Here is a 27,515-nt window from a genome sequence, read left to right as displayed (position 1 = left end):
TTGATACACACTTCTGAAATAGCCAATTTGCTCAATTTACCTTTAACTAAATGTCATTATTAATAGTTAATGATATTCATCTCTGCAAAGACACTGATCATGTTAATGATTTCTCACAATCAATATCAACAATGATTTAACAAGATCGGGAACAGATCAATATCAATATGCAACACTTTATTTCTATATTTTGTCTTAGTGCAAGTGTTTTTCAAATTGAAATAAATGTTCAAACCATTTTAAAATGATCATCACTTCTCCACAGTCCTAGGAAATCACAATCCCATTTTTACCACCAGCCACTGACATTTTTTAACAAATCATGAATTACTTTGCACCACGTTTGTAAAATAATAAATCATGTAAAATACAAAAAACTTTCAGATTTTAAAAAATCTGATTACGTTTTGAACTTCACACTTCAGTCTGCAGATTTTCACATGAACATTTTAACATAAACAATTGTTCCATTTTACAAACACATGTAACAAATTCTGAAGGAGACACCAAATCTGGTGTCCGTTTCTTTGTCCTTGGGGGGAAGCCTGGCGTTGCTGCGGTTACCAGTGTGTTGTCCTCTGGTGGGGAACTTGACAGTGCAGCTCTGAGTGAGTCTGGCAGATGTGCATCAGGGAGGCGTCTTCTGTGTTGGTTCTTGATGAAGTTCATGTCAGAAAAGGCTGATTCACAAAGAGAGGTCGAACCAAAAAGGCTTGCAACCTTCATAGCTGCTGTACATACACCACTGTACTTTTCTGTGTCAACAAGGCACCAAAAGTTTGGTGCAGCCTGAGAGGCTTTGAGCTGCAGCTCATTTCACAATGTTCCAATTTCAATTTGCATCTGTGCAGCATCCAGGCTGAAGGTTGCACTGAACTGCTGAGCAATGCATGATATGTCCACGTTCATGAAGGGTTAGAAATGAATGACACACATGGCTCAAGCTGATCCAGGTCCAAAAACCTGTTCTCAAACTCTTGCCCAAGTCTTTTTATGAGCTGAGAGCACTTTAGTCCAAAGCCTCACATGCAGAAGCGTTGTCTCTCAGCACCATCTGCACAGAGGGGAAGTGCAGCACCTTTTGTCTGTAAATGCACAGAGAAAATGTTCATCTTGGCTTTAGATGCATTTACAGCACTGATCCTATCAGCAACAGTCTCACCTTTGCCTTGCAGCTCCCAGTTCAAACTGTTCCGTTTCCCAGTAATGTCCGTTAAAAATGCAAGGTCCAGTGTCCAGCCAGTGTCCTCCAGCAGCGCGGCGTCTTCCCCTCTGGACTGCATGAACTCTTTTATTTCACTCAAAAGGGACAAAAAAGGAAGCAAAATCCGTCCCCTGCTGAGCCATCGGATTTCTGTGTGTAGGAGCAGGTCACCATATTCAGTTGGCAGCTCCACTGGGGACACTGGGGAACAATTTGAAAATATCCTGTTGAAATTATTCTAAATTATTCTGATTAAAAATAAAATTGGCACGCTGATTCCAAAATTACAGTCATTTCCCCCCCAGCCCGTCAAGTTTTGAAAGCTTCTCCTCCAGATCAGCAAATTTCCCCTAATGAGCTGGAGTCAGACTGGCCAGCTGATGACAACTGGATCAGCTCCGTTGGTGCCGTCACCATTAAGAGGTGTGTGCAGCCCCAAAAGGTCAGTACTGTCAATATCCTATAGGGGACACTTTGAACCAGAGGGGATCCTATAGATCAAAAAGTTGACCCAGTTTGATTCCGCACCCAAAAACGAACATCTGTCAGACGAACTCCAGTTGTTTCCCAGTATTTCAGTTAAAACGTGGACCAAATTGTTCTGAAGAGAGGCGCCTGTGCTGGATATGACGCGATCCAACCACAAACACGTGACGTGTAGAGGAAGAAGAAGCGAAAGTGAAAGTTCTCAACTTCGGGCTCCATCTTGACTGACCGAGCCCTGATGGAAAACCTCTAATATTCAGGTAGCATTTGGTTCTTTCACTGCTGTCGTCTCGAATCAATGTTCCGCTGCGAGATGCGGCTTAATAAGCTGCGTGTGCGCAATGAGCGTGCGCGTGTTTCGGACGCACATTGCGGCTGGTCGACGGGAATGTTGTGACGGATGATCAAACTTTGTAGCGTGTTTCCTCTAACTGCGTTTTCCGCTAACCCTGAGCCAACATTTTAGAGGTTGAGGAAGCACATTTTAATACTCACAATAAGTCACAATATTATTTGCAGTTAGTGGAAAAATCCACGGAAAGAGGGACACAAACGCGACAGTTTTAGCCTCCTCTCTTTGTCCCTCCACCAGGGGACAATCAATCCTTTATTAAAAAAGGAGAGTATGGAAAGAGGGAGAGATCAAGGCATTCCATTTTATTGTTTTAACAACTGGTTCTTTGTGGAATATGAATTTGTTATTATGGATTTATGAAATGTGTTCTGTTTTGAATGAAGCAGTCAAGAAAACGAAAGGAAACCTAAACCCATGGTGTTTTGATATTTTTGGTCCTGTACATGTGGTCAGATCAGATTAGTCTGAGCAGAATTGGGTGTTTTTTGCCCTTTGCTGTGTGTCATCTATTCTATTCAGCATGTTGGGTTGCTTGACTTCTGTTGGGTTGTGTCAACTTGATCATCACTTCTGAGATATTGACACACCTTTTTCCTGAGGCTGGCTCCAATGCTGCCAACACACCTGGCCATGGATATGGTGGGACTTCTGTGATGAGTGGGGTCAGAGGTGGTGGACAAGCTCTGCTCCAAAACAAGCTTGCTAGATATGTTTGGGATCTCCTCCGCCACAACCACCAGCTGCAGCTAGTAGCTGTGCACGCCATGCAGAGTTTTGACCTCTAGGTCAGGCTACAAATGTTTTTCCAGCACCATCATGTGTTGGTGAGAAACATGATGCACCTGATCAAAAAAAGCTGCTTGTAATCTGACAGACGAGCCATGATGAGATGTCAAGGTGCGTTGTTGAAAATGAAGATCCTCTTCTTGGAATCCTGTCTGAGATGACAGAAGATGATGCTGCATTTGACCCACTTTGATGATGTGATGACGTATTTCTGTTTAGTTTTGAATGCATTCTCATCTTATTTGTTGAATTTAATGTTGAGAACTGACATCTTGAAAGAATTTAGGTTTTCTTGTAAACCATAACCAGATAAAAAATGATTTAATTTGTATTTGTATGCGTCCGTCTAATGCCACCGCACCTTTTGAAACACCCAGGAGAAACATTTTTTCCACCACTATTTTATATTTAACATGGTGTAAACTTTTAAGATGTCCCAAAACTTTTTTCCAATATATATGTGGCCTGTATGATGTACAGGGTGACATCATTTAATAGATTTTGATGTGAATGAGCCGACAATACGTCATTGGACAGACCTCTGCTCGTCTTCATGCTGAGAATCATGTTCTTTAATCTTCTTTTCTGTGTCAGCAGACTGTTCCTGCTTAACCGTTTAGACTCACATTTAAAATGAGCGAATGTGTGATGGAAGAGGAAGAGAGAGCAGAGTCCACAGTGTCCAGCTGGGTGTCCCTGAAGAGCGACTGGTCCAAAGGGAACCTTTAAACTTCGGTATTGGACCTCGAGGCTCACCTTTAAAGTAAGGTTTTCTGAACCACATAACTCTGCCTTAGAACATTTCACAACCACACAAAACATCATTTTGTAGGTATTAGCCTCCACTATCGTGAAAAATGAAATTCATCAGCTCTTTAAAATGAAACGGTGCACAGTCCTTTCACCATGTTGGCCTGTGGAAAACCAGTGTTGTGGGCCCCATGGACCAGTGTCCCCGTCGTTGCCGGACCACCGTTGGCCACCAGTTGGGTTTTGGGATCAAAGTGGGGGCGTTTCCTGTATCCGGTTCTCCTCACGGATCCACTGACTACAACATGTTGCTGCAAGTGCAGAGACGTTTGCTCTGGAAAGAACTTTAGAGCACATTCAGTGCTGCAGGATGAGGGGCTGGAAAAGGTGCCAGTTCTTTTCTCACTGCAGGGAACAGTTAAAAAAAGCAGCTTAAACTCTGAAAACATGAAAATGATACAGAGACATCACTGATTTATTGATTCAGTTGTTATCCAGAATGGATTAGAAATGTTCCTGTTTGATAAAAATGCAGTGAATTGGGATTATTTAACTCCAACCTCTCCAGATTATTTACCTTCATCACAGTCTCATCACTATTTCTGATGTTTCCTCAGGATGGACGAGGACAGAGCAGAGTCCACAGTGCCCAGCTGGGTGTCCCTGAAGAGAGACGGTCCAAACTTGAACCTATCAACTTTGGTATCAGATCTCAAGGCAACTTTAAAGTAAGGTTTTCTGAACCACATAACTCTGCCTTAGAACATTTCACAACCATACAAAACATCATTTTGTGGGTATTAGCCTCCACTATCGTGAAAAATGAAATTCATCAGGTCCTTAAAATGAAACGGTGCACCAACATGTCAGGTGTTCGCTCCCATTAACTCCCATGTTAATTTTAGTGTGGTAAATCTTTTAAAACTGAAAATTGCTTGTGTTTTTAACTGCTCATTTCTCCTACATGGGTTAACATCATCTCACTAAAATTCCTAGGCATATATTTTAAAGTTTCCCAACAATATCCATCATTGCAGAGTGCTCCAGCTCTCCATTTAGATACGGATGGGTAAGACATGGCAGGTCTGTGCAGCTTGTTCTGCCACACTGTTCCACCACATGTCATGAAAATTCATTAAAAGTCTATTTATATGGCTCCTGGTTCTAATAAACCCATAGACAACAATATCAGTCATTTCTAAATGGTTGAAATAAGCTTTTGAATACGCGTGACCTCTGTGCTATTTAATGATCAGTTTCAGAGACCAGACGACTGTATTTGGAGCATAAATGGAGAACTTTTGTTCTATTCTATGAGTTTATATTCCTGATTTGGCACTTTTATTTTTAACATAAATTCACAATGAAGAAAACCCACTGAACACTTAGATCAAATACACTTTTCTTCCAACTAAACTAGCTTGTTAGAACGTAAATAACTTTATATTTTTTGCTCAGTGTTCATTCAATCTTCAGCTGTCAGAGCAAACTGAAAGTAGAAGTGAACGCAGCCTTTCTTAGGCGTTGCTAACGCCCAGTAGACATGTATAACCACTATTCCCATTTTGACAGGTGTCAGAAACGGTCTGCTTCCATTGGAGATTCCTCCTGTCCCAAGGTGAAAAGAAACGGAGAACTGAACTGCAGACCGCCGACCTGAACAACAGCGTCTCACGTAAGCTCGTACATTTGTTTTATAAGATACTTTTGGGTCGGAATAAAGGAACAACTTGTGTATTTACAATGTGCAAGAGAAGATCCAGAGAGCTCTTGTTTGGTTCCACTGGAACCCCTGGACCCTCTTCAGACCTTCCTAAATGCTTAGACAGTATTTAGCAACATTTAGTCATTTAGTTGTGGAAAGTGTTAAAGAGTTGAAGGCAGGTGACCTTTACAGGACAATGGGTCTGCTGAGTATGATGTGTTTGGAGAAGGTTTGATGTGTTTTTCTAAATATCATCCAGCTTTTACCAGCTGTTTAGTCCAAGCAAACTTGTTATAGACTAAATTAGATTGAAACCCAATGAAATAAAAGAATAGGTGTACATAAGAAGACATAACATTTAAACTGACAGTAAGATGGGTCATTACCCGACTGTTGCTTCTATCATTCAAACATGACAGAATATTTTCCAGTTGAGGACATCTGTGTTACTGCTGTAGATGACAATTGTAAAAGGATTTAAAAGATTGTTTGTTTCAGAGGGTGGTGAACTGCAGGAGGTGATAGAAGGACATAAGATCAGTCTGAAGAGAAGATGTGAACATGTGACTGAAGGAACTCATGAAGCAGGAAGTGGAACCCTGCTGAACAAGATCTACACTGAGCTCTACATCACTGAGGGACAAAGTGAGGAGGTGGACACACAACATGAGGTGAGACAGCTTGAGAGAACCTCCAAGAAGAACATCCAGGACACTCCAATCAAGTGCCAGGACATCTTCAAAGTCTTATCTGAGCAACAGAGACACATCAGAGTGGTTCTGACCAACGGTGTCGCCGGCGTTGGAAAAACCTTCTCAGTGCAGAAGTTCAGTCTGGACTGGGCAGAAGGTTTGGAGAACCAAGACATCAGTCTGGTGCTTCCGCTCTCATGCAGGGAGCTGAACTTGATCAGAGATGAGCAGCACAGTCTTCTCTCACTGCTTCATGTTTTCCATCCAACATTACAGAAGATCAGAGCAGAAGATCTGACTGTCTGGAAACTTCTGTTCATCTTTGATGGCCTGGATGAAAGCAGATTTTCACTGGGTTTCAACAACCATCAGGTCATCTCTGATGTCACACGAGTATCGTCCGTTGACGTGCTCCTGGTGAACCTCATCCAGGGGAACCTGCTTCCCTCAGCTCTCATCTGGATCACCTCCAGACCTGCAGCAGCCTATCAGATTCCTCCCTCGTGTGTTGACAGGATCACAGAAGTACGAGGCTTCACTGACTCCCAGAAGGAGGAGTACTTCAGGAGGAGGTTCAGTGATGAAGATCTGTCCAAGAGAATCATCTCACACATCAAGGCCTCCAGGAGCCTCCACATCATGTGTCTGATCCCAGTTTTCTGCTGGATCACTGCTATAGTTCTGGAGGACATGATGACCAGAGACCAGAGAGGAGAGCTGCCAAAAACCCTGACTGACCTCTACTCACACTTCCTGAGGGTTCAGATAAAGAGGAAGAAGCAGAAGTATGGAGGAAAGCAGAGACCAGAGGAACTGACTGAGGCTGATAAAGAACTCCTTCTGAAGTTGGGTCGGCTGGCGTTTGAACATCTGGAGAAAGGAAACATCATGTTCTACTCAGAAGACCTGGAGCGATGTGGACTGGATGTCTCCGAGGTGTCGGTGTACTCAGGAGTTTGTACAGAGATCTTCAAGAGAGAGTGTGATCTTCCAGAAATCAGTCTACTGCTTTGTTCATCTGAGCATTCAGGAGTTTCTGGCTGCCGTCTACATGTTCCACCGTTACACCAGGAAAGACACAGCGGTTATAAGACAGTTCCTAAAATATTCTGAACCAAAGGACTTTTCCTGGTTTGCGGTTGTATAATAACGATCCAGCCACATCTCTTGATGACTTCCTCAGGAGAGCACTAATGAAATCTCTCAAAAGTAAAATGGCACCTGGACTTGTTTGTTCGCTTCCTTCATGGTCTCTCTCTGGAGTCCAATCAGAGGATCTTGGGGGACTGTTGGATCAGAGGAACAGCCACCCAGAAACCATCCAGAAGGTCCTCAACAACCTGAAGAAGGAGAACAGTGATGGAATCTCCCCAGACAGAAGCATCAACATCTTCCACTGTCTGATGGAGATGAAGGATCAGTCAGTCCATCAGGAGATCCAAGAGTTCCTGAAGTCAGAGAAGAAATCAAAGAGGAGACTGTCAGTGATCCACTGTTCAGCTCTGGCCTACCTGCTGCAGATGTCAGAGGAGGTTCTGGATGAGCTGAACCTGTGGCAGTACAACACCTCAGATGAGGGACGACGTCGCCTGATTCCAGCTGTGAGGAACTGCAGGAAGGCCGTGTAAGTAAAGATTTTTAGGGCCGGACATCGGCGTTTAAATCAAGCGAGTGGATCATGTCAGGCAGCAATACCCCCTCCAGTGGTCATTCCTTCAATTCTTTATCTCCATTGCAGCGTCCATAAATTAAAAACAACAACAATTCATCCAGAAATGTTCAACACTGGCTGGATATAAGTTCAAAGGTCAATCCAGACAAACCAACATAAGGCAGGAATAATAGGAGCCACAAGTTAACTGACTATCATGAAATTACTGTCATGTCATTAAATAACTTTTGTTTGTTTGTATCCATCGTATTCTAACGACAGAAAAACACATTTTAACTAATGACACGTGACTATTTTGCTTCATTTGTTCAACGTAAAAACAGCCGGCCTCGTTGGTTTAAATGGGTGTTTTAGGTCTTTGTGGCGGTTCCGTTTGGAGCCTTTATGTGACCCACAAAGTTGTTTGAGCCTTTCCACACCCGTTAGGTGGCAACTTCATCACTAGCAACAAAAGGTGCAGTGAAAATGATTTGAAGGGAAACAGCAGATATAACAGAAGCTGAGGGCAATCGATGCAACCAGAGACTCTGATGTCATCGATCGGATCGCTGAATTAAGACTTGACGCACCATCGTACAAATTGGATGAAATGCAAAATATCCAAAGAGCCGATAGACAGATAAAAAGATGCACGTTTCTTTAAACCATTTGCTATAATCATTTTAAATATTGAGTAATTATGAGCTGTTCTAAAATAAGACAAATGTTGAGAATAATTCAGTTACATTTCAGATCTGATGGTCGTTCAAACTGTTGCTCTACGGTGTTGAATTTAGCTTTTCCAGGAAATGAGCTACATTTGTGTTGAGGTAGATTCTCAGATAAGTTGATGAGAAATCCCAAAGTTTGACTCACTATTTTTGTTTCATACACAACAGACTGCCTGGTAGTTTTCTTTCAACGAGTCATTGGGAAGTTGTGGCCTCAGCAATGACGTCAAACCCTTCTCATCTACGGGAGCTGAGCTTAAGATGGAACGAAAGCCCGACAGATGCCGGAGTAAAGTTACTGTCTTCTGCAATGATGCATCCAAACTGCAGACTGGAGACGCTCAGGTCAGGAGGCCTCTGTTGGTCTTTTCTAAATTTCTTTACATTTTCTGCTTTTCTCTTCATTTTCAGATTTAGAAATGTGTTTTTATTTGCCCCATTTATTGGTTTTCCAGGCTGAGACACTGCAGGTTATCAGAGACCAGCTGTGGCTCTCTGGCCTCGGCGCTGAGGTCCAATCCCTCCCATCTGAGGGTTCTGGACCTGAGTCAGAACCAGCTGAAGGATCCAGCAGTGAAGCTGCTCTGTGGTTTTCTCCAGGATCCTCTCTGTGAGCTGGAGACTCTCAGGTGAGTCAGAGATGATCCAGTACTTTCCCAGATGTAACTAGTTAGACAATAAATGTTTCCATGTTTGATCTTTGTTATAAACGTAGTGTTACAGTTCTCAGAAAAAAGACCACACAGGACAGATTTGCAGTATTAAATTGGTTGTGGAAATCTGTCCCATGTGAGGATGGTCATCAATGACTAGAAAGGAAGTATCAGTTGTAGATTTGTCTTGTTTTATTTTAGGCTGGCCACAAAACCACCCAAACATTCAGACCAATCAAAAATGGTTCTTCCTGTCTTTTAAAGATCAGAAGGAAAACTAGAAACCCCAAAAGAAAGCTGCTGCAGTGTGCCATGCCCCTTCTCTACTGAGAAAAGCCATCCCAAAAAAGAGAAAAGCCCAAGTGTGAAGTGAGCCCCCTGTTAAACCTTGGTACCGAAAGCCTGCAGTCATTCTCATCTTAGGTGGCTTCATTCCAGCCAGAAGCCCAAACCTGCCTCCCTCTTAAAGGGGCAGCAGGTCAGTCCAACCACAGAAACCTTCATGAAGATCTGAAGCTTTCAGCATCCACAATTGTTGCACCTCACTTCCATTGGAGTCCAAATCAGAAGTCAACAAGTTGATTCTACACCGATTCTACACAATGCAACCGTTTTAAAAAGTTTCCATGCATAAGTGGAATATATATATATATACAATATGGAAGTATGTGTATATAATAGTAGTGGAAGTAGCTCATAAAATAATACATTTGCTCTTCTCATCGAATCTTTCTATGTTATTAAAGAAAAACCTGCTCTTAGTCAACAACATCTAAGACATCAACCAAAAATCCTAATTTTCTACAATCTAATATAAAACAGTAGAGAAGAGTCTTTCTGCAGAGACACTGGGGGCAGGAATGCAGAAGTATCACCTGCTCAACTTGGAAGGTGGAGCAGAAACCACCAGCTGAGAAGGTCCTCAGCCAGAGGAAGTGGTGGAGAACCATGAAACTTGCTAAGCTCCACCTCAGCTCCAGAGACGGGCTGAGCTGGAGCTGTGGCACCAGGTATCGCCCAGAAGAGCCTCCAACAAACAAGCTCTTCTCTTGGGAGGAGAGGGCTTTGAATCTCAGCTCAGTGTGCTTGTCTCTAGTAGGTGGCAGCTGCACCTTTTCCTGAGCTCCTTGTTGATGCCTGAGGGGAATTGATGCTCCTGCAATGTTTTCTGGCAGCATTGAGCTTGCAGTGGGGCAATCAAACACACTGTGGGGGGGCTCTCTTTCCTTCTCTCATCTGGAGAACAAGTGACACCAGCTGCCAATCATTGTTGGAGAAATGTGCAGTCAGGGGAACGATGCGTCCAGACTATAGCCACCCTTCCAGCATCCAGCAGTGTCTAAAACCTTTGATTTGGTTTCACCAGAGAGTGTAGGGATTGCAGGGTCGCTGCAGCATCGCCCACAAGCTATCAGGAGTGGGTCGCTTTGTCCCAACTCCTGACAAGAGTTGAGTGCTATTGAGAAATGTGGTCTCACAAACCTGGAAGGTATTTTGACCAACACACACTTTACATACGCTGTAGATCTTGTCCAACCGCCCTGAAAGAACCCAAAATAGGAACATACGGCAGATAAGCCGGTGCAGGACCAGAGGTTTGTTGCTTGGAAGCTGTGTTTTGCTCTGGTACATGTTGATTTTTATTTGTCTTCTCTCAAAATAATTGTTATTTTAGCCTAAGAGGCTGCAGTTTATCAGAGACCAGCTGTGATTCTGTGGCCTCAGCTCTGAAGTCCAACTGCTCCCATCTGAGGGTTCTGGACCTGAGTGGGAACCATCTGCAGGATTCAGGAGTGAAGCGGCTCTGTTCTGGACTGGAGAGTCCAAACTGTAAACTGGAGAGGCTCAGGTCAGTCTTCATTTTTCTACCTATATACCAGCTGCTAAGATGGTGAAGTGAGGCTGTTCTCAACACTGCTGTGATGCACCACATTAAAAAAATTCCTTGTAATATTGTGAATTCAGGTCTGACCCAACTAAGAACTAACGTAGGTTTAGTACTGACGCAGATAACATGCAGACCTGCACCGTATAACCTCATCCTGCTTTTTTCAGATTGAGTGACTGCAGTTTATCAGAGATCAGCTGTGGCTCTCTGGCCTCGGCGCTGAGGTCCAATCCCTCCCATCTCAGAGAACTGGACCTGAGTCAGAACCAGCTGCAGGATTCAGGAGTGAAGCTGCTCTGTGGTTTTCTCCACTTTCCAAACTGCCGACTGGAACTCTGAGGTAAACACCATTCTCAAAAATGTCCATTATTCCATCCGAGGGTCCTCACACTTTCTGAGTGTGTGTGTTGTGCCCAGTTCCTTCAGGAGGGAGGGCCACACGGGGACCACTTATTCATGATAAATTGATTTAAGGACAATGAAAAAGCCGACAGATGGTAACCAAAATTAGACAAAACTAGGTGAGGGTGCCTGGTAGACACCAGCCAACGAGGAGGGAGATGGTGAGGGAGACAGGAAGTCATCTAAGACAGGTTGTGCCTTTAAAGATGAGCCACAGGTGAGATGGATCTCCATGATGAGATGGGAGGGAAAGAGGTGGGAGAACCTGGGAAGAGTGAGGGCCAGAACAATATATATTCTCCTCTGGAACAGTGCAAACCTGAGAGGTTGGAATTGTGGTCATTACATATTACTGTCATTTTTTAACCTGTAACTAAATTAAATATTTACAGATCATGCCTTTGATTAACCTTTCAGATTAATACTGGTTTCACTTATAACCTTATAAAAGTTTCCCTTCTTTATTTAGATTAAGGGACTGCAGCTTATCAGAGATCAGCTGTGACTCTCTGGCCTCGGCGCTGAGGTCCAATCCCTCCCATCTCAGAGAACTGGACCTGAGTGGGAACCTGCTGCAGGATTCAGGAGTGAAGCTGCTGTCTGATCTCCTAGAGAATCCACACTATGGGCTGGAGACATTGAGACATCTCTGGTTGGAGCCAGTCAACTCCCGCTCATCTGCTGCATCACTCACTGACCACTGGTGAAGAGCATCTGTGGAAACATCTGCCGTCTACTCCGTCCATAGATGAAAAATTCAGTTTTTAAAAAGCGCTGGTGGACTTTCAGGAGATCAGTCGATGGTCGACAAAGCAGAAGCAGCTTCGCCTTGAAGTTAAATTAGTTCCTGGTATCACACAATGCTTCTTTATAAAGTTCTAAATGGCTCCTCGGCCACTCTTAGAGTCTATATACCGTATGTTCGCGACCAAAGGGCGCACCGTATTAAAAGGTGCAGCCTCAGTTACGGGTGCTATTTCTGTATTTAACACATACATCAGGGGCTCCGGATTATAGGGCGCGGGCATGGTAAAACATACCGCTACCATAGCTTAAAACATGCATGCTAGCGCGAATTTAGCAATTTTGCGAAAGTCGACAAGTCGAACAACCGACAACGTTTCCAAAATTAAAATTTTCGTATTTTTCGTATTTTGTTATTAAGCCCCGGAGGGCTGAAGCAGGACCGCTGTTAAAAATGTATCAGTCCGCGCTTCCAGTTCTGGTGCAACGTCCAGTTCTAAATGTATGAATCCGCGTATTGACGTTTCAACGTCCCATCAGTAAAGGGAGAGATTTGGATATAGTCCCCCTGAGGTGGTGTTTTTAGAGCAGTTCTTAACAACTTTCTCTTTGCCTGATAAGAGGTCCAAACATTATTTCACTTCCCTGTAAAATACTCTAAAATTTGCCATTCAAGATCAGATCCCACCAGGTATAATTCATCCTCTAAATTTTCACAATTTCTTATTCTGTCAGGCTGTTTTTAAACCTTTGGCAACATCAAATAAAGTACCCAACTGGTATTATGTCAGGCTGGTTTACATCCCATTAAAGAAGCCAGCAGAAATAAAGCACAACAGTTACACAGACTACGCACAATAATATAGAGGATATAAAAAAACAGTGTTGAGATGGGTTTGTGTCACTTTAGTAAAATCAAAGCATTTTTCTTTATGTGCCAGCAATGAACACAATCTAAGAAGTCTTTGACACTAAACATATGGAGCTCCTATAGAACAAACTAAAGATTTGTTGTTATTAAGATAAAGAAATGCAACATTTCCCCCAGAGAAACGATGGGGATGGAAAAAGCCCTGGCTGTGTGTGTGCATCACAGCAGGCGTGGGTTCTCCTCTCTGGAGTCATGCGGGGCTCCTTTGAAGGGCAGATGAGGAGGTTGGTTACAGATTCCCCTCAGAAAGATGATTAAGGTGCCAAAGGTCATCACCGGGGTAACCAGGAAGAGGCAGAGTTGGTCTACTGTACGAGCGATGCCGCTCCAGTTATCCTTCTCCTGTAAGGACCAGACATTTACGCCACTTTTGATCTTTTTAAATCAGACTTTGGGTTGAGGACTCTGTTTGAACCCTCTGAGCTCATTGTAGTCGTTCTTGTTGCGCATGTGTTTAATGATGTAGTGGCTCCATCCACAGCCGGCTTGATCTCTGCGTACAGCTGATGGCTCCTCCCTCTTCTTGTGGTTTCACAGCTCCACACAGACACCAAAGCTCAGAACTCAAATGAAGCTACTGATGCTTCTATATCTCATGTGTTTAAATGTTTCTGGAAACGTCCTGGCAGCGTGTGTGACTCGGGTCACCAGTCCGTGTCTCCCAGACTGTTTCTCAAACATCAGCTCACTGCGGGACTTCACACTGTCGTACTCCTCAGCCGAGGCAATGTAGCCCACTGATCTGGATCGCCGCGGTAACGCTCCATCCCAGTACGGCTCTGCCTCAGCAGGGCGGGACATGCGCAAGATGTGGGGTAATCGCTGGAGGAAGAGCTGGCAGAAAAAGAAAACAGGATTTGGAACACTGATACTGATGTGTGTATGTGTCTGTTTGTTATAGTGGAAAAACCACATGTTCATTGTCATGACCACTTGGCTCCGAATGACCACAACATAAACGGGGAGACCAAGCACTTTTAACAAAAAGGGATTTATTGAAAAGTAAAGTGAACAGTCAATAGTAACGGTGAAAGCAGTAGGGTGCAACAGGGTATAATCAGAATCCAACGAGGGTAATCCCAACGAGGCTTTAACAACGGGACTTAAACCCAGACGTTAGGCCACCTAGTGGGCCGTCACATCATATATCCTCTTTCATACGTTATTAAGTCATATGTTCATATATCCTCTTTCATATGTTATTAAATCATATGTTCATATATCCTCTTTCATAAGTTATTAAGTCATATGTTCATATATCCTCTTTCATATGTTATTAAGTCACATGTTCATATATCCTCTTTCATAAGTTATTAAGTCATATGTTCATATATCCTCTTTCATATGTTATTAAGTCACAGGTTCATATATCCTGTTTCATATGTTATTAAGTCACATGTTCATATATCCTGATGTTCATCTGTTCAACAAAGGGACAACAGGATGTGTGTGTCTTACCTGTTTGGTCCACTCAGACATGACGTGCGTGCTCGGCGTCCTGAAGTGGAGGTTGAGGACGACCACACAGTTCAGCACCACCACCGTCACCACCACCATGATGAACATCAAATATCTTCAACACACAACACACTCAGATGTTTTCCATTTTTTAAATCTCAGCCGGTTGTCACCTGGTTCTGCAGCCCTAATGTATATATAGTCTGGAGAAGCAGAATATATCTGATTCAGAGTTAAAGTGATGTGGAGTAAATGGTGCGTTTACCTACTTCACAATAAGAGGAACGGACGTGGATGTTTCTGGAGCCTTTGAGAGATCAAGAGTAGGAAGACAGACTGAGCGAGCAGCACCGAGATGGACAGTGTCATCTTCTCACCACCTACACACACACACACACATTTTTATTATCCTTTATAAAATATATTCAAAAATCTGTTGGGGAGCTAATTAATGTTTCTCGATTAATGGCGGCCCCTCAGCTCCGCCCACTACCGATGTTTGCTGCTTTATTAGCTGTGTTGTCCCGTGCTGACGTGATATTCAGCTATAATGTCTGATTCTTTGGGTGCTGTTGAAGGTTAACTCAGTTCATGTAGTTGTGATTCTGAAAAGGTCCCAGACTGTTAATCTGCCTGACGCTGGCTTCAGTACGTTCTGTGACTCTGCACTGACTGTCTGCGGGCAGGTAGTAGACCAGCGAGGCCAGGAAGGAGATGAGCACGCAGGGGATGATGATGTTGACCACGTAGAAGAGAGGTTTGCGTCTGATGACCAGGTAGAAGGTGATGTCCTGATGCTTGTTGCTCTCCATGGGAATGTGTTTGTAGGTGTTTCTCTTGGCGGGTCGGTGGATGATCTCCCACTCACCATCTCTGTTGGTCAAAGCCAGAGTTCAGACACAAGTGATGAAGTTATGACTGTCAGTCTGGTTGGAGCTGCAGCCAGTCTGAAGGCTCAGGCTCTGGGGAAAACAACTTCTCTGCATGTATCAACAGCATCCAGTACACTGAAAGTCACCCACAAGCTCCAGGACTGTATGCAGTAAAAAATAAAAATAAATGGAAATGAATCTTTACTTGGTTACCTGTAAAGCTTGCAGGATCAATAATGATCCATTCAACCGTACACTTGGTTTCATTGACTATGTCTTCCTTCAGGAGCAACCTGATCTCTTTGGCATTGTACGTTAGAGAGCTGCAAGGCAACATGGGAAATGCAGTTTTGCAGAATGCAGAATTTAAAAAGCCTTTTTTCCTACTGGGAGAGTTTAGCTGCACCGTGCATTTTATTTTTGCACCTTTTTCTCCTCTCATATGTGTTTAGATTCTATAAAATCTTGACTCAGCTCAGTTTGTCTGCGTTTCAAACAACAATGAAAAATCCTGCCCGTGCATACATGAATTTGAGCGTGCAGTCCTGCCAGTCAAAGGGGAAATATTTGACGCTGATGGAGCAGGACGATCTGAAGATGGCGGGTGGTGACCAGTAGCAGAGACCTGTTGAATCCACCAGAACGTTGCAGTAGTAGGCCACGTTGAATTGGGCATCGTTGCTGAGGAGGTGGTTGTACACACATGGAAATGAATTAAACATAACGAATTCAAGTATAAATAACAGGACACGTGATACTTGTTCATTGTTATGACTATTTGATCATGTTAAAGGGGTTGAAACCATATTTTGAAAGATAAAGGCCGTGTTTGATTAGAAACTCTTTCTGAACTCTGGTGCTCTGAAACATCTCCGCTTCCATTTTCAGCTGTTTTTATTATCAATAACGTCAAATCATCCATCCTGTGGATCCTGTTTAGCAATAAAGCTCGGCTCCATTCTCAGGTTTGTAGGTGCAGCATGAAGTCAGGCCCACTGCTGCTTTCTGCAGCTTTAGGAGAACAAGAATAGATTTTATCAGCAGACTGTGAGAATAAACAAGTGGAGTTTGTTCCTGATTGTAGCAGGAACCTCTGCGCAGGTAAAGCTAACACAACCAGCTGGATCAAATTAGACACACAACAGACAGTAGATGGGGCCAAAGAGTAAAGATGCTTTTTGTAAAAATAATAATAGAAATAAATAAATAAACGATACAGCTGAGGCTGAAAGTGTCTGAAATAGTCTAATAGTTTAATTATTTATCCCTCTTCACATTAAACAAGACTTTAAAATTCCTCTTCTGTGATTAAGAAGCTCACCCATTTTCCGCATGTCAAGCTTTGCCTCCGTTCAGAGGTTCTGGCTTCAACCATAAACTATTCTAAAAACGGAATAATTAAAATAAGAAAAAGAATAATCTTAGAATAAGAAAGGGATTGCAAAGTACACAGTCACAGATTCTCAATTTAATTTTTATGCTTATTTTTGTGAATATATTTTAGATTTGATATTTTTTTAAATTTGAAACTTTACTGTGTTTCCTTATGTGTTTATCTGCTTTGTGTTATGTGACTGAGGATCAAAACATTTTTACATGTACATTTTGGCATAAGTTAAATTACATTTGTGTAATGCTAATAGTTTAATATCATACAGTGTAAATATTTGCATGAGGAAGTTTATGTAATGACTACATTTTGGGTATAAATAAAGTTGATGAGTCTTTATATTTATATTTTATGTCCTTTTAGTTTTTGCGAGGATGACAGAAACGGGAACCTTTGGGCAGGTCCTGTGAAGCTGGACACGTCGGTGATTGAGAAGTGGAAGGAAAACGACCCTTAAATAGCTTTTTAGGACTTAAATGGCAGATATCACAGAAAAAGAGCTCATCAATAACTGTAAATGAGCCAGACTTGCTGGTCAAACCAGGCTTTTGGAGGAAATCTGGTTTTTTAAATGCATTTCTTTAAACTCTTAGAACACAGAGGAACTCTTGTATTGGGGGCAGAAAAGGTACATTTTTACCTGGTAAAATTCAGTCAAAAGAGCACTAAAAGCATGAATAAACTGAATCATGTAGATTCTAATGACATAAGCTGGAGCTCCTACAGTTACAGCCCATAATGAGACTGCAACTGTTTCTGTCAAAGTGAACTTTTATACAGTTTACATTCTGCAGATTTCTGTCCAATTTCAATGCAAACATTCAGGTTAATCGATATAATAGAAATCTGTTACACATCATGGATCAGTCAGTAATCTTGGACAACAGCAACGTTTAATCCTGGATCACTGCTCGATATATTTAAATGAACAAAGACGGCTGATACTGATTTAAGACAGAATTTGTGCATTTTGATGATCACATTCATCGGATTTTTAACCACTGATGGAAACATCCTGATTCATTTAAATCAGGGGTGTCAACGTCAAATGGACGGAGGGCCAAATAAAAAATGTAGCTCCAAGCCGAGGGCCAGACTGATCGAATGTTCATTGAAACATTTTAAAATGACCGCATGTAGTCTAGTGCAGGGGTCACCAACCTTTTTGAGACGGAGAGCTACTTTCTGGGTACTGGATAATGTGAAGGGCCACCAGTTTGATACACACTTCTGAAATAGCCAATTTGCTCAATTTACCTTTAACTAAATGTCATTATTAATAGTTAATGATATTCATCTCTGCAAAGACACTGATCATGTTAATGATTTCTCACAATCAATATCAACAATGATTTAACAAGATCGGGAGCAGATAAATATTAATATGCAACACTTTATTTCTAGATTTTGTCTTAGTGCAAGTGTTTTTCAAATTGAAATAAATGTTCAAACCATTTTAAAATGATCACTTCTCCAACAGTCCTAGGAAATCACAATGTCCCATTTTTACCAGCCACTGACATCTTTTAACAAATCATGAATTACTTTGCACCACATTTGTACAAATAATAAATCATGTAAAATACAAAGATAAACGTTCATACTTTAAAATAAATCTGATTATGTTTTGAACTTCACACTTCAGTCTGCAGATTTTTCCACATGAACATTTTAACATAAACAATTGTTACATTTTACAAACACATTTAACAAATTCTGAAGGAGACACCAAATCTGGTGTCCGTTTCTTTGTCCGTTGGGGGAAGCCTGGCGTTGCTGCTGTTACCAGTGTGTTGTCCTCTGGTGGGGAACTTGACAGTGCAGCTCTGAGTGAGTCTGGCAGATGTGCATCAGGGAGGCGTCTTCTGTGTTGGTTCTTGATGAAGTTCATGTCAGAAAAGGCTGATTCACAAAGAGAGGTTGAACCAAAAAGGCTTGCAACCTCCACAGCTGCTGTACATACACCACTGTACTTTTCTGTGTCAACAAGGCACCAAAAGTTTGGTGCAGCCTGAGAGGCTTTGAGCTGCAGCTCATTTCACAATGTTCCAATTTCAGTTTGCATCTGTGCAGCATCCAGGCTGAAGGTTGCACTGAACTGCTGAGCAATGCATGATATGTCCACGTTCATGGAAGGGTTAGAAATGACACATGGCTCAAGCTGATCCAGGTCCCAAAACCTGTTCTCAAACTCTTGCCCAAGTCTTTTTATGAGCTGAGAGCACTTTTCTGCGCTTTAGTCCAAAGCCTCACATGCAGAAGCGTTGTCTCTCAGCACCATCTGCACAGAGGGGAAGTGCAGCACCTTTTGTCTGGAAATGCATAGAGAAAATGTTCATCTTGGCTTTAGATGCATTTACAGCACTGATCCTCTCAGCAACAGTCTCACCTTTGCCTTGCAGCTCCCAGTTCAAACTGTTCCGTTTCCCAGTAATGTCCGTTAAAAATGCAAGGTCCAGTGTCCAGCCAGTGTCCTCCAGCAGCGCGGCGTCTTCCCCTCTGGACTGCATGAACTCTTTTATTTCACTCAAAAGGGACAAAAAAAGAAGCAAAATCCGTCCCCTGCTGAGCCATCGGATTTCTGTGTGTAGGAGCAGGTCACCATATTCAGTTGGCAGCTCCACTGGGGACACTGGGGAACAATTTGAAAATATCCTGTTGAAATTATTCTGAATTATTCTGATTAAAAATAAAATTGGCACGCTGATTCCAAAATTACAGTCATTTCCCCCCAGCCCGTCAAGTTTTGAAAGCTTCTCCTCCAGATCAGCAAATTTCCCCTAATGAGCTGGAGTCAGACTGGCCAGCTGATGACAACTGGATCAGCTCCGTTGGTGCCGTCACCATTAAGAGGTGTGTGCAGCCCCCAAAAGGTCAGTACTGTCAATATCCTATAGGGGACACTTTGAACCAGAGGGGATCCTATAGATCAAAAAGTTGACCCAGTTTGATTCCGCACCCAAAAACGAACATCTGTCAGACGAACTCCAGTTGTTTCCCAGTATTTCAGTTCAAACGTGGACCAAATTGTTCTGAAGAGAGGCGCTTGTGCTGAATATGACGCGATCCAACCACGAACACGTGACGTGTAGAGGAAGAAGCGAAAGTGAAAGTTCTCAACTTCGGGCTCCATCTTGAGCGACCGAGCCCTGATGGAAAACCTCTAATATTCAGGTATCATTTGGTTCTTTCACTGCTGTCGTCTCGAATCAATGTTCCGCTGCGAGATGCGGCTTAATAAGCTGCGTGTTCGCGATGAGCGTGCGCGTGTTTCGGACGCACATTGCGGCTGGTCGACGGGAATGTTGTGACGGATGATCAAACTTTGTAGCGTGTTTCCTCTAACTGCGTTTTCCGCTAACCCTGAGCCAACATTTTAGAGGTTGAGGAAGCACATTTTAATACTCACAATAAGTCACAATATTATTTGCAGTTAGTGGAAAAATCCACGGAAAGAGGGACACAAACGCGACAGTTTTAGCCTCCTCTCTTTGTCCCTCCACCAGGGGGACAATCAATCCTTTATTTAAAAAAGGAGAGTATGTAAAGAGGGAGAGATCAAGGCATTCCATTTTATTGTTTTAACAACTGGTTCTTTGTGGAATATGAATTTGTTATTATGGATTTATGAAATGTCTTCTGTTTTGAATGAAGCAGTCAAGAAAACGAAAGGAAACCTAAACCCATAGTGTTTTCATATTTTTGGTCCTGTACATGTGGTCAGATAAGATTAGTCTGAGCAGAATTGGGTGTTTTTTGCCCTTTGCTGTGTGTCATCTATTCTATTCAGCATGTTGGGTTGCTTGACTTCTGTTGGGTCGTGTCAACTTGATCATCACTTCTGAGATATTGACACACCTTTTTCCTGAGGCTGGCTCCAATGCTGCCAACACACCTGGCCATGGATATGGTGGGACTTCTGTGATGAGTGGGGTCAGAGGTGGTGGACAAGCTCTGCTCCAAAACAAGCTTGCTAGATATGTTTGGGATCTCCTCCGCCACAACCAGCAGCTGCAACTAGTAGCTGTGCACGCCATGCAGAGTTTTGACCTCTAGGTCAGGCTACAAATGTTTTTTCCAGCACCATCATGTGTTCGTGAGAAACATGATGCGCCTGATCAAAAAAAGCTGCTTGTAATCTGACAGACGAGCCATGATGAGATGTCAAGGTGCGTTGTTGAAAATGAAGATCCTCTTCTTGGAATCCTGTCTGAGATGACAGAAGATGATGCTGCATTTGACCCACTTTGATGATGTGATGACGTATTTCTGTTTAGTTTTGAATGCATTCTCATCTTATTTGTTGAATTTAATGTTGAGAACTGACATCTTGAAAGAATTTAGGTTTTCTTGTAAACCATAACCAGATAAAAAATGATTTAATTTGTATTTGTGTGCGTCCGTCTAATGCCACCGCACCTTTTGAAACACCCAGGAGAAACATTTTATATTTAACATGGTGTAAACTTTTAAGATGTCCCAAAACTTTTTCCAATATATATGTGGCCTGTATGATGTACAGGGTGACATCATATAATAGATTTTGATGTGAATGAGCCGACAATACGTCATTGGACAGACCTCTGCTTGTCTTCATGCTGAGAATCATGTTCTTTAATCTTCTTTTCTGTGTCAGCAGACTGTTCCTGCTTAACCGTTTAGACTCACATTTAAAACTGAGCGAATGTGTGATGGAAGAGGAAGAGAGAGCAGAGTCCACAGTGTCCAGCTGTGTGTCCATGAAGAGCGACAGGTCCAAAGGGCACCCTTTAAACTTCAGTATTGGACCTCGAGGCTCACCTTTAAAGTAAGGTTTTCTGAACCACATAACTCTGCCTTAGAACATTTCACAACCATACAAAACATCATTTTGTAGGTATTAGCCTCCACTATCGTGAAAAATGAAATTCATCAGGTCCTTAAAATGAAACAGTGCACAGTCCTTTCACCATGTTGGCCTGTGGAAAACCAGTGTCGTCGGGCCAATGGACCAGCGTCCCCGTCGTTGCCGGACCACCGTTGGCCACCAGTTGGGTTTTGGGATCAAAGTGGGGGCGTTTCCTGTATCCGGTTCTCCTCACGGATCCATGACTACAACATGTTGCTGCAAGTGCAGAGACGTTTGCTCTGGAAAGAACTTTAGAGCACATTCAGTGCTGCAGGATGAGGGGCTGGAAAAGGTGCCAGTTCTTTTCTCACTGCAGGGAACAGTTAAAAAAAGCAGCTTAAACTCTGAAAACATGAAAATGATACAGAGACATCATTGATTTATTGATTCAGTTGTTATCCAGAATGGATTAGAAATGTTCCTGTTTGATAAAAATGCAGTGAATTGGGATTATTGAACTCCAACCTCTACAGATTATTTACCTTCATCACAGTCTCATCACTATTTCTGATGTTTCCTCAGGATGGACGAGGACAGAGCAGAGTCCACAGTGCCCAGCAGGGTGTCCCTGAAGAGTGACCGGTCCAAAGCTGAAATAATAAACTTCAGAAGTTCAGAGGAAATGTAAGAAAACTAAAGCGTGATGATGTGTTTGTGTGGCACCCTTTAAACTTTGGTATCAGACCTCAAGGCTCACCTTTAAAGTAAGGTTTTCTGAACCACATAACTCTGCCTTAGAACATTTCACAACCATACAAAACATCATTTTGTAGGTATTAGCCTCCACTATCGTGAAAAATGAAATTCATCAGGTCCTTAAAATGAAACGGTGCACCAACATGTCAGGTGTTCGCTCCCATTAACTCCCATGTTAATTTTAGTGTGGTAAATCTTTTAAAACTGAAAATTGCTTCTGTTTTTAACTGGTCATTTCTCCTACATGGGTTAACATCATCTCACAAAAAATCCTAGGCATATATTTTAAAGTTTCCCAACAATATCCATCATTGCAGAGTGCTCCAGCTCTCCATTTAGATACGGATGGGTAAGACATGGCAGGTCTGTGCAGCTTGTTCTGCCACACTGTTCCAACACATGTCATGGAAATTCATTAAAAAGTCTATTTATAAGGCTCCTGGTTCTAATAAACCCATAGACAACAATATCAGTCATTCCTAAATGGTTGAAATAAGCTTTTGAATACGCGTGACCTCTGTGCTATTTAATGATCAGTTTCAGAGACCAGACGACTGTATTTGGAGCATAAATGGAGAACTTTTGTTCTATTCTATGAGTTTATATTCCTGATTTGGCACTTTTATTTTTAACATAAATTCACAATGAAGAAAAGCCACTAAACACTTAGATCAAATACACTTTTCTCCAACTAAACGAGCTTGTTAGAACGTAAATAACTTTATATTTTTTGCTCAGTGTTCATTCAATCTTCAACTGTCAGAGCAAACTGAAAGTAGAAGTGATTGCAGCATTTCTTAGGCGTTGCTAACGCCCAGTAGACATGTATAACCACTATTCCCATTTTTGACAGCTATCAGAAACGGTCTGCTTCCATTGGAGATTCCTCCTGTCCCGAGGGTGAAAAAAAACGGAGAACTGAACTGCAGACCGCCGACCTGGACAACAGCGTCTCACGTAAGCTCGTACATTTGTATTTATAAGATACTTTTGGGTCGGAATAAAGGAACAACTTGTGTATTTACAATGTGCAAGAGAAGATCCAGAGAGCACTTGTTTGGTTCCACTGGAACCAAACCCTCTTCAGACCTTCCTAAATGCTTAGACAGTATTTAGCAACATTTAGTCATTTAGTTGTGGAAAGTGTTAAAGAGTTGAAGGCAGGTGACCTTTACAGGACAATGGGTCTGCTGAGTATGATGTGTTTGGAGAAGGTTTGATGTGTTTTTCTAAATATCATCCAGCTTTTACCAGCTGTTTAGTCCAAGCAAACTCTTGGAAGACATGGAAATGGTTGTTATAGACTAAATTACATTGAAACCCAATGAAATAAAAGAATAGGTGTACATAAGAAGACATAACATTTCAAACTGACAGTGAGATGGGTCATTACCCGACTGTTGCTTCTATCATTCAAACATGACAGAATATTTTCCAGTTGAGGACATCTGTGTTACTGCTGTAGATGACAATTGTAAAAGGATTTAAAAGATTGTTTGTTTCAGAGGGTGGTGAACTGCAGGAGGTGATAGAAGGTCATAAGATCAGTCTGAAGAGAAGATGTGAACATGTGACTGAAGGAACTCATGAAGCAGGAAGTGGAACCCTGCTGAACAAGATCTACACTGAGCTCTACATCACTGAGAGACAAAGTGAGGAGGTGGACACACAACATGAGGTGAGACAGCTTGAGAGAACCTCCAAGAAGAACATCCAGGACACTCCAATCAAGTGCCAGGACCTCTTCAAAGTCTTATCTGAGCAACAGAGACACATCAGAGTGGTTCTGACCAACGGTGTCGCCGGCGTTGGAAAAACCTTCTCAGTGCAGAAGTTCAGTCTGGACTGGGCAGAAGGTTCGGAGAACCAAGACATCAGTCTGGTGCTTCCGCTCTCATGCAGGGAGCTGAACTTGATCAGAGATGAGCAGCACAGTCTTCTCTCACTGCTTCATGTTTTCCATCCAAAATTACAGAAGATCAGAGCAGAAGATCTGACTGTCTGGAAACTTCTGTTCATCTTTGATGGCCTGGATGAAAGCAGATTTTCACTGGGTTTCAACAAGCATCAGCTCATCTCTGATGTCACACAAGTATCGTCCGTTGACGTGCTCCTGGTGAACCTCATCCAGGGGAACCTGCTTCCCTCAGCTCTCATCTGGATCACCTCCAGACCTGCAGCAGCCTATCAGATTCCTCCCTCGTGTGTTGACAGGATCACAGAAGTACGAGGCTTCACTGACTCCCAAGGAGGAGTACTTCAGGAGGAGGTTCAGTGATGAAGATCTGTCCAAGAGAATCATCTCATACATCAAGGCCTCCAGGAGCCTCCACATCATGTGTCTGATCCCAGTTTTCTGCTGGATCACTGCTGTAGTTCTGGAGGACATGATGACCAGAGACCAGAGAGAGAGCTGCCCCAAACCCTGACTGACCTCTACTCACACTTCCTGAGGGTTCAGATAAAGAGGAAGAAGCAGAAGTATGGAGGAAAGCAGAGACCAGAGGAACTGACTGAGGCTGATAAAGAACTCCTTCTGAAGTTGGGTCGGCTGGCGTTTGAACATCTGGAGAAAGGAAACATCATGTTCTACTCAGAAGACCTGGAGCGATGTGGACTGGACGTCTCCGAGGTGTCGGTGTACTCAGGAGTTTGTACAGAGATCTTCAAGAGAGAGAGTGTGATCTTCCAGAAATCAGTCTACTGCTTTGTTCATCTGAGCGTTCAGGAGTTTCTGGCTGCTGTCTACATGTTCCACCATTACACCAGGAAAGACACAGCGGTTATAATCAGTTCCTAGAATATTTTGAACCAATCCGCTTTTCCGGTTTTCATGGTTGTTCACAAATAACGATCCAGCCATATCTCTTGATGACTTCCTCATTAGAGCACTAATTAAATCTCTCAAAAGTAAAAATGGCCACCTGGACTTGTTTGTTCGCTTCCTTCATGGTCTCTCTCTGGAGTCCAATCAGAGGATCTTGGGTGGACTGTTGGATCAGATCAACAGCCACCCAGAAACCATCCAGAAGGTCCTCAACAACCTGAAGGAGGTGAACAGTGATGAAATCTCCCCAGACAGAAGCATCAACATCTTCCACTGTCTGATGGAGATGAAGGATCAGTCAGTCCATCAGGAGATCCAAGAGTTCCTGAAGTCAGAGAAGAAATCAGAGAGGGAACTGTCAGAGATCCACTGTTCAGCTCTGGCCTACCTGCTGCAGATGTCAGAGGAGGTTCTGGATGAGCTGAACCTGCAGCAGTACAACACCTCAGAGGAGGGACGACGTCGCCTGATTCCAGCTGTGAGGAACTGCAGGAAGGCCGAGTAAGTAAAGATTTCTGGGGCCGAACATCGGCGTTTAAATCAAGCGAGTGGATCATGTCAGGTAGCAATACCCCCTCCAGTGGTCATTCCTTCAATTCTTTATCTCCATTGCAGCGTCCATAAATTAAAAACAACAACAATTCATCCAGAAATGTTCAACACTGGCTGGATATAAGTTCAAAGGTCAATCCAGACAAACCAACATAAGGCAGGAATAATAGGAGCCACAAGTTAACTGACTATCATGAAATTACTGTCATGTCATTAAATAACTTTTGTTTGTTTGTATACATCGTATTCTAACGACAGAAAAACACATTTTAACTAATGACACGTGACTATTTTGCTTCATTTGTTCAACGTAAAAACAGCCGGCCTCGTTGGTTTAAATGGGTGTTTTAGGTCTTTGTGGCGGTTCCGTTTGGAGCCTTTATGTGACCCACAAAGTTTTTTGAGCCTTTCCACACCCGTTAGGTGGCAACTTCATCACTAGCAACAAAAGGTGCAGTGAAAATGATTTGAAGGGAAACAGGCAGATAGAACAGAAGCTGAGGGCAATCGATGCAACCAGAGACTCTGATGTCATCGATCGGATCGCTGAATTAAGACTTGACGCACCATCGTACAAATTGAAAGAATGCAAAATATCCAAAGAGCCCATAGACAGATAAAAAGATGCACGTTTCTTTAAACCATTTGCTATAATCATTTTAAATATTGAGTAATTATGAGCTGTTCTAAAATAAGACAAATGTTGAGAATAATTCAGTTGCATTTCAGATCTGATGGTCGTTCAAACTGTTGCTCTACGGTGTTGAATTTAGCTTTTCCAGGAAATGAGCTACATTTGTGTTGAGGTAGATTCTCAGATAAGTTGATGAGAAATCCCAAAGTTTGACTCACTATTTTTGTTTCATACACAACAGACTGTCTGGTCGTTTTCTTTCAAAGAGTCATTGGGAAGTTGTGGCCTCAGCAATGACGTCAAACCCTTCTCATCTACGGGAGCTGGACTTAAGCAACAACCAAAACCTGGCAGATGCCGGAGTAAAGTTCCTGTCTTCTGCAATGATGCATCCAAACTGCAGACTGGAGACGCTCAGGTCAGGAGGCCTCTGTTGGTCTTTTCTAAATTTCTTTACATTTTCTGCTTTTCTCTTCATTTTCAGATTTAGAAATGTGTTTTTATTTGCCCCATTTATTCCTTTTCCAGGCTGTGGCGCTGCAGTTTATCAGAGATCAGCTGTGACTCTCTGGCCTCGGCGCTGAGGTCCAATCCCTCCCATCTGAGGGTTCTGGACCTGGGTGGGAACAAGCTGAAGGATCCAGGAGTGAAGCTGCTCTGTGGTGCTCTCCAGGATCCTCTCTGTAAGCTGGAGACTCTCAGGTCAGTCAGAGATGATCCAGTACTTTCCCAGGTGTAACTAGTTAGACAATAACTGTTACCATGTTTGATCTGTGTTATAAACGTAGTGTTACAGTTCTCAGAAAAAAGACCACACAGGACAGATTTGCAGTATTAAATTGGTTGTGGAAATCTGTCCCATGTGAGGATGGTCATCAATGACTAGAAAGGAAGTATCAGTTGTAGATTTGTCTTGTTTTATTTTAGGCTGGCCACAAAACCGCCCAAACATTCAGACCAATCAAAAATGGTTCTTCCTGTCTTTTAAAGATCAGAAGGAAAACTAGAAACCCCAAAAAGAAAGCTGCTGCAGTGTGCCATGCCCCTTCTCTACTGAGAAAAGCCATCCCAAAAAAGAGAAAAGCCCAAGTGTGAAGTGAGCACCCTGTTAAACCTTGGTACCGAAAGCCTGCAATCATTCTCATCTTAGGTGGCTTCATTCCAGCCAGAAGCCCAAACCTGCCTCCCTCTTAAAGGGGCAGCAGGTCAGTCCAACCACA

At 42.7% G+C, this 27,515-nt stretch overlaps 1 protein-coding gene and 1 long non-coding RNA gene across 2 annotated transcripts in view; both read left to right on the top strand.

The window, feature by feature from the left end:
* Positions 1-27,515, top strand: part of LOC130537297 (uncharacterized) — a 253,319-nt gene that overhangs the window by 216,791 nt on the left and 9,013 nt on the right. The window contains 1 exon segment of the mRNA XM_057053982.1: positions 26,824-26,997. Coding sequence (XP_056909962.1) covers positions 26,824-26,997 — 174 coding nt within the window.
* Positions 2,260-3,162, top strand: LOC130537301 (uncharacterized). The gene is made up of 2 exons (XR_008953594.1): positions 2,260-2,830; positions 2,920-3,162. It is a non-coding gene; the product is annotated as an uncharacterized LOC130537301 (long non-coding RNA).

The sequence above is a fragment of the Takifugu flavidus genome, chromosome 14 (assembly GCF_003711565.1).
Source record: "Takifugu flavidus isolate HTHZ2018 chromosome 14, ASM371156v2, whole genome shotgun sequence".
Taxonomy (NCBI): domain Eukaryota; kingdom Metazoa; phylum Chordata; class Actinopteri; order Tetraodontiformes; family Tetraodontidae; genus Takifugu; species Takifugu flavidus.
Note: the sequence above shows the minus strand (reverse complement) of the source record. Positions and strands in the feature narration are given on the sequence as shown.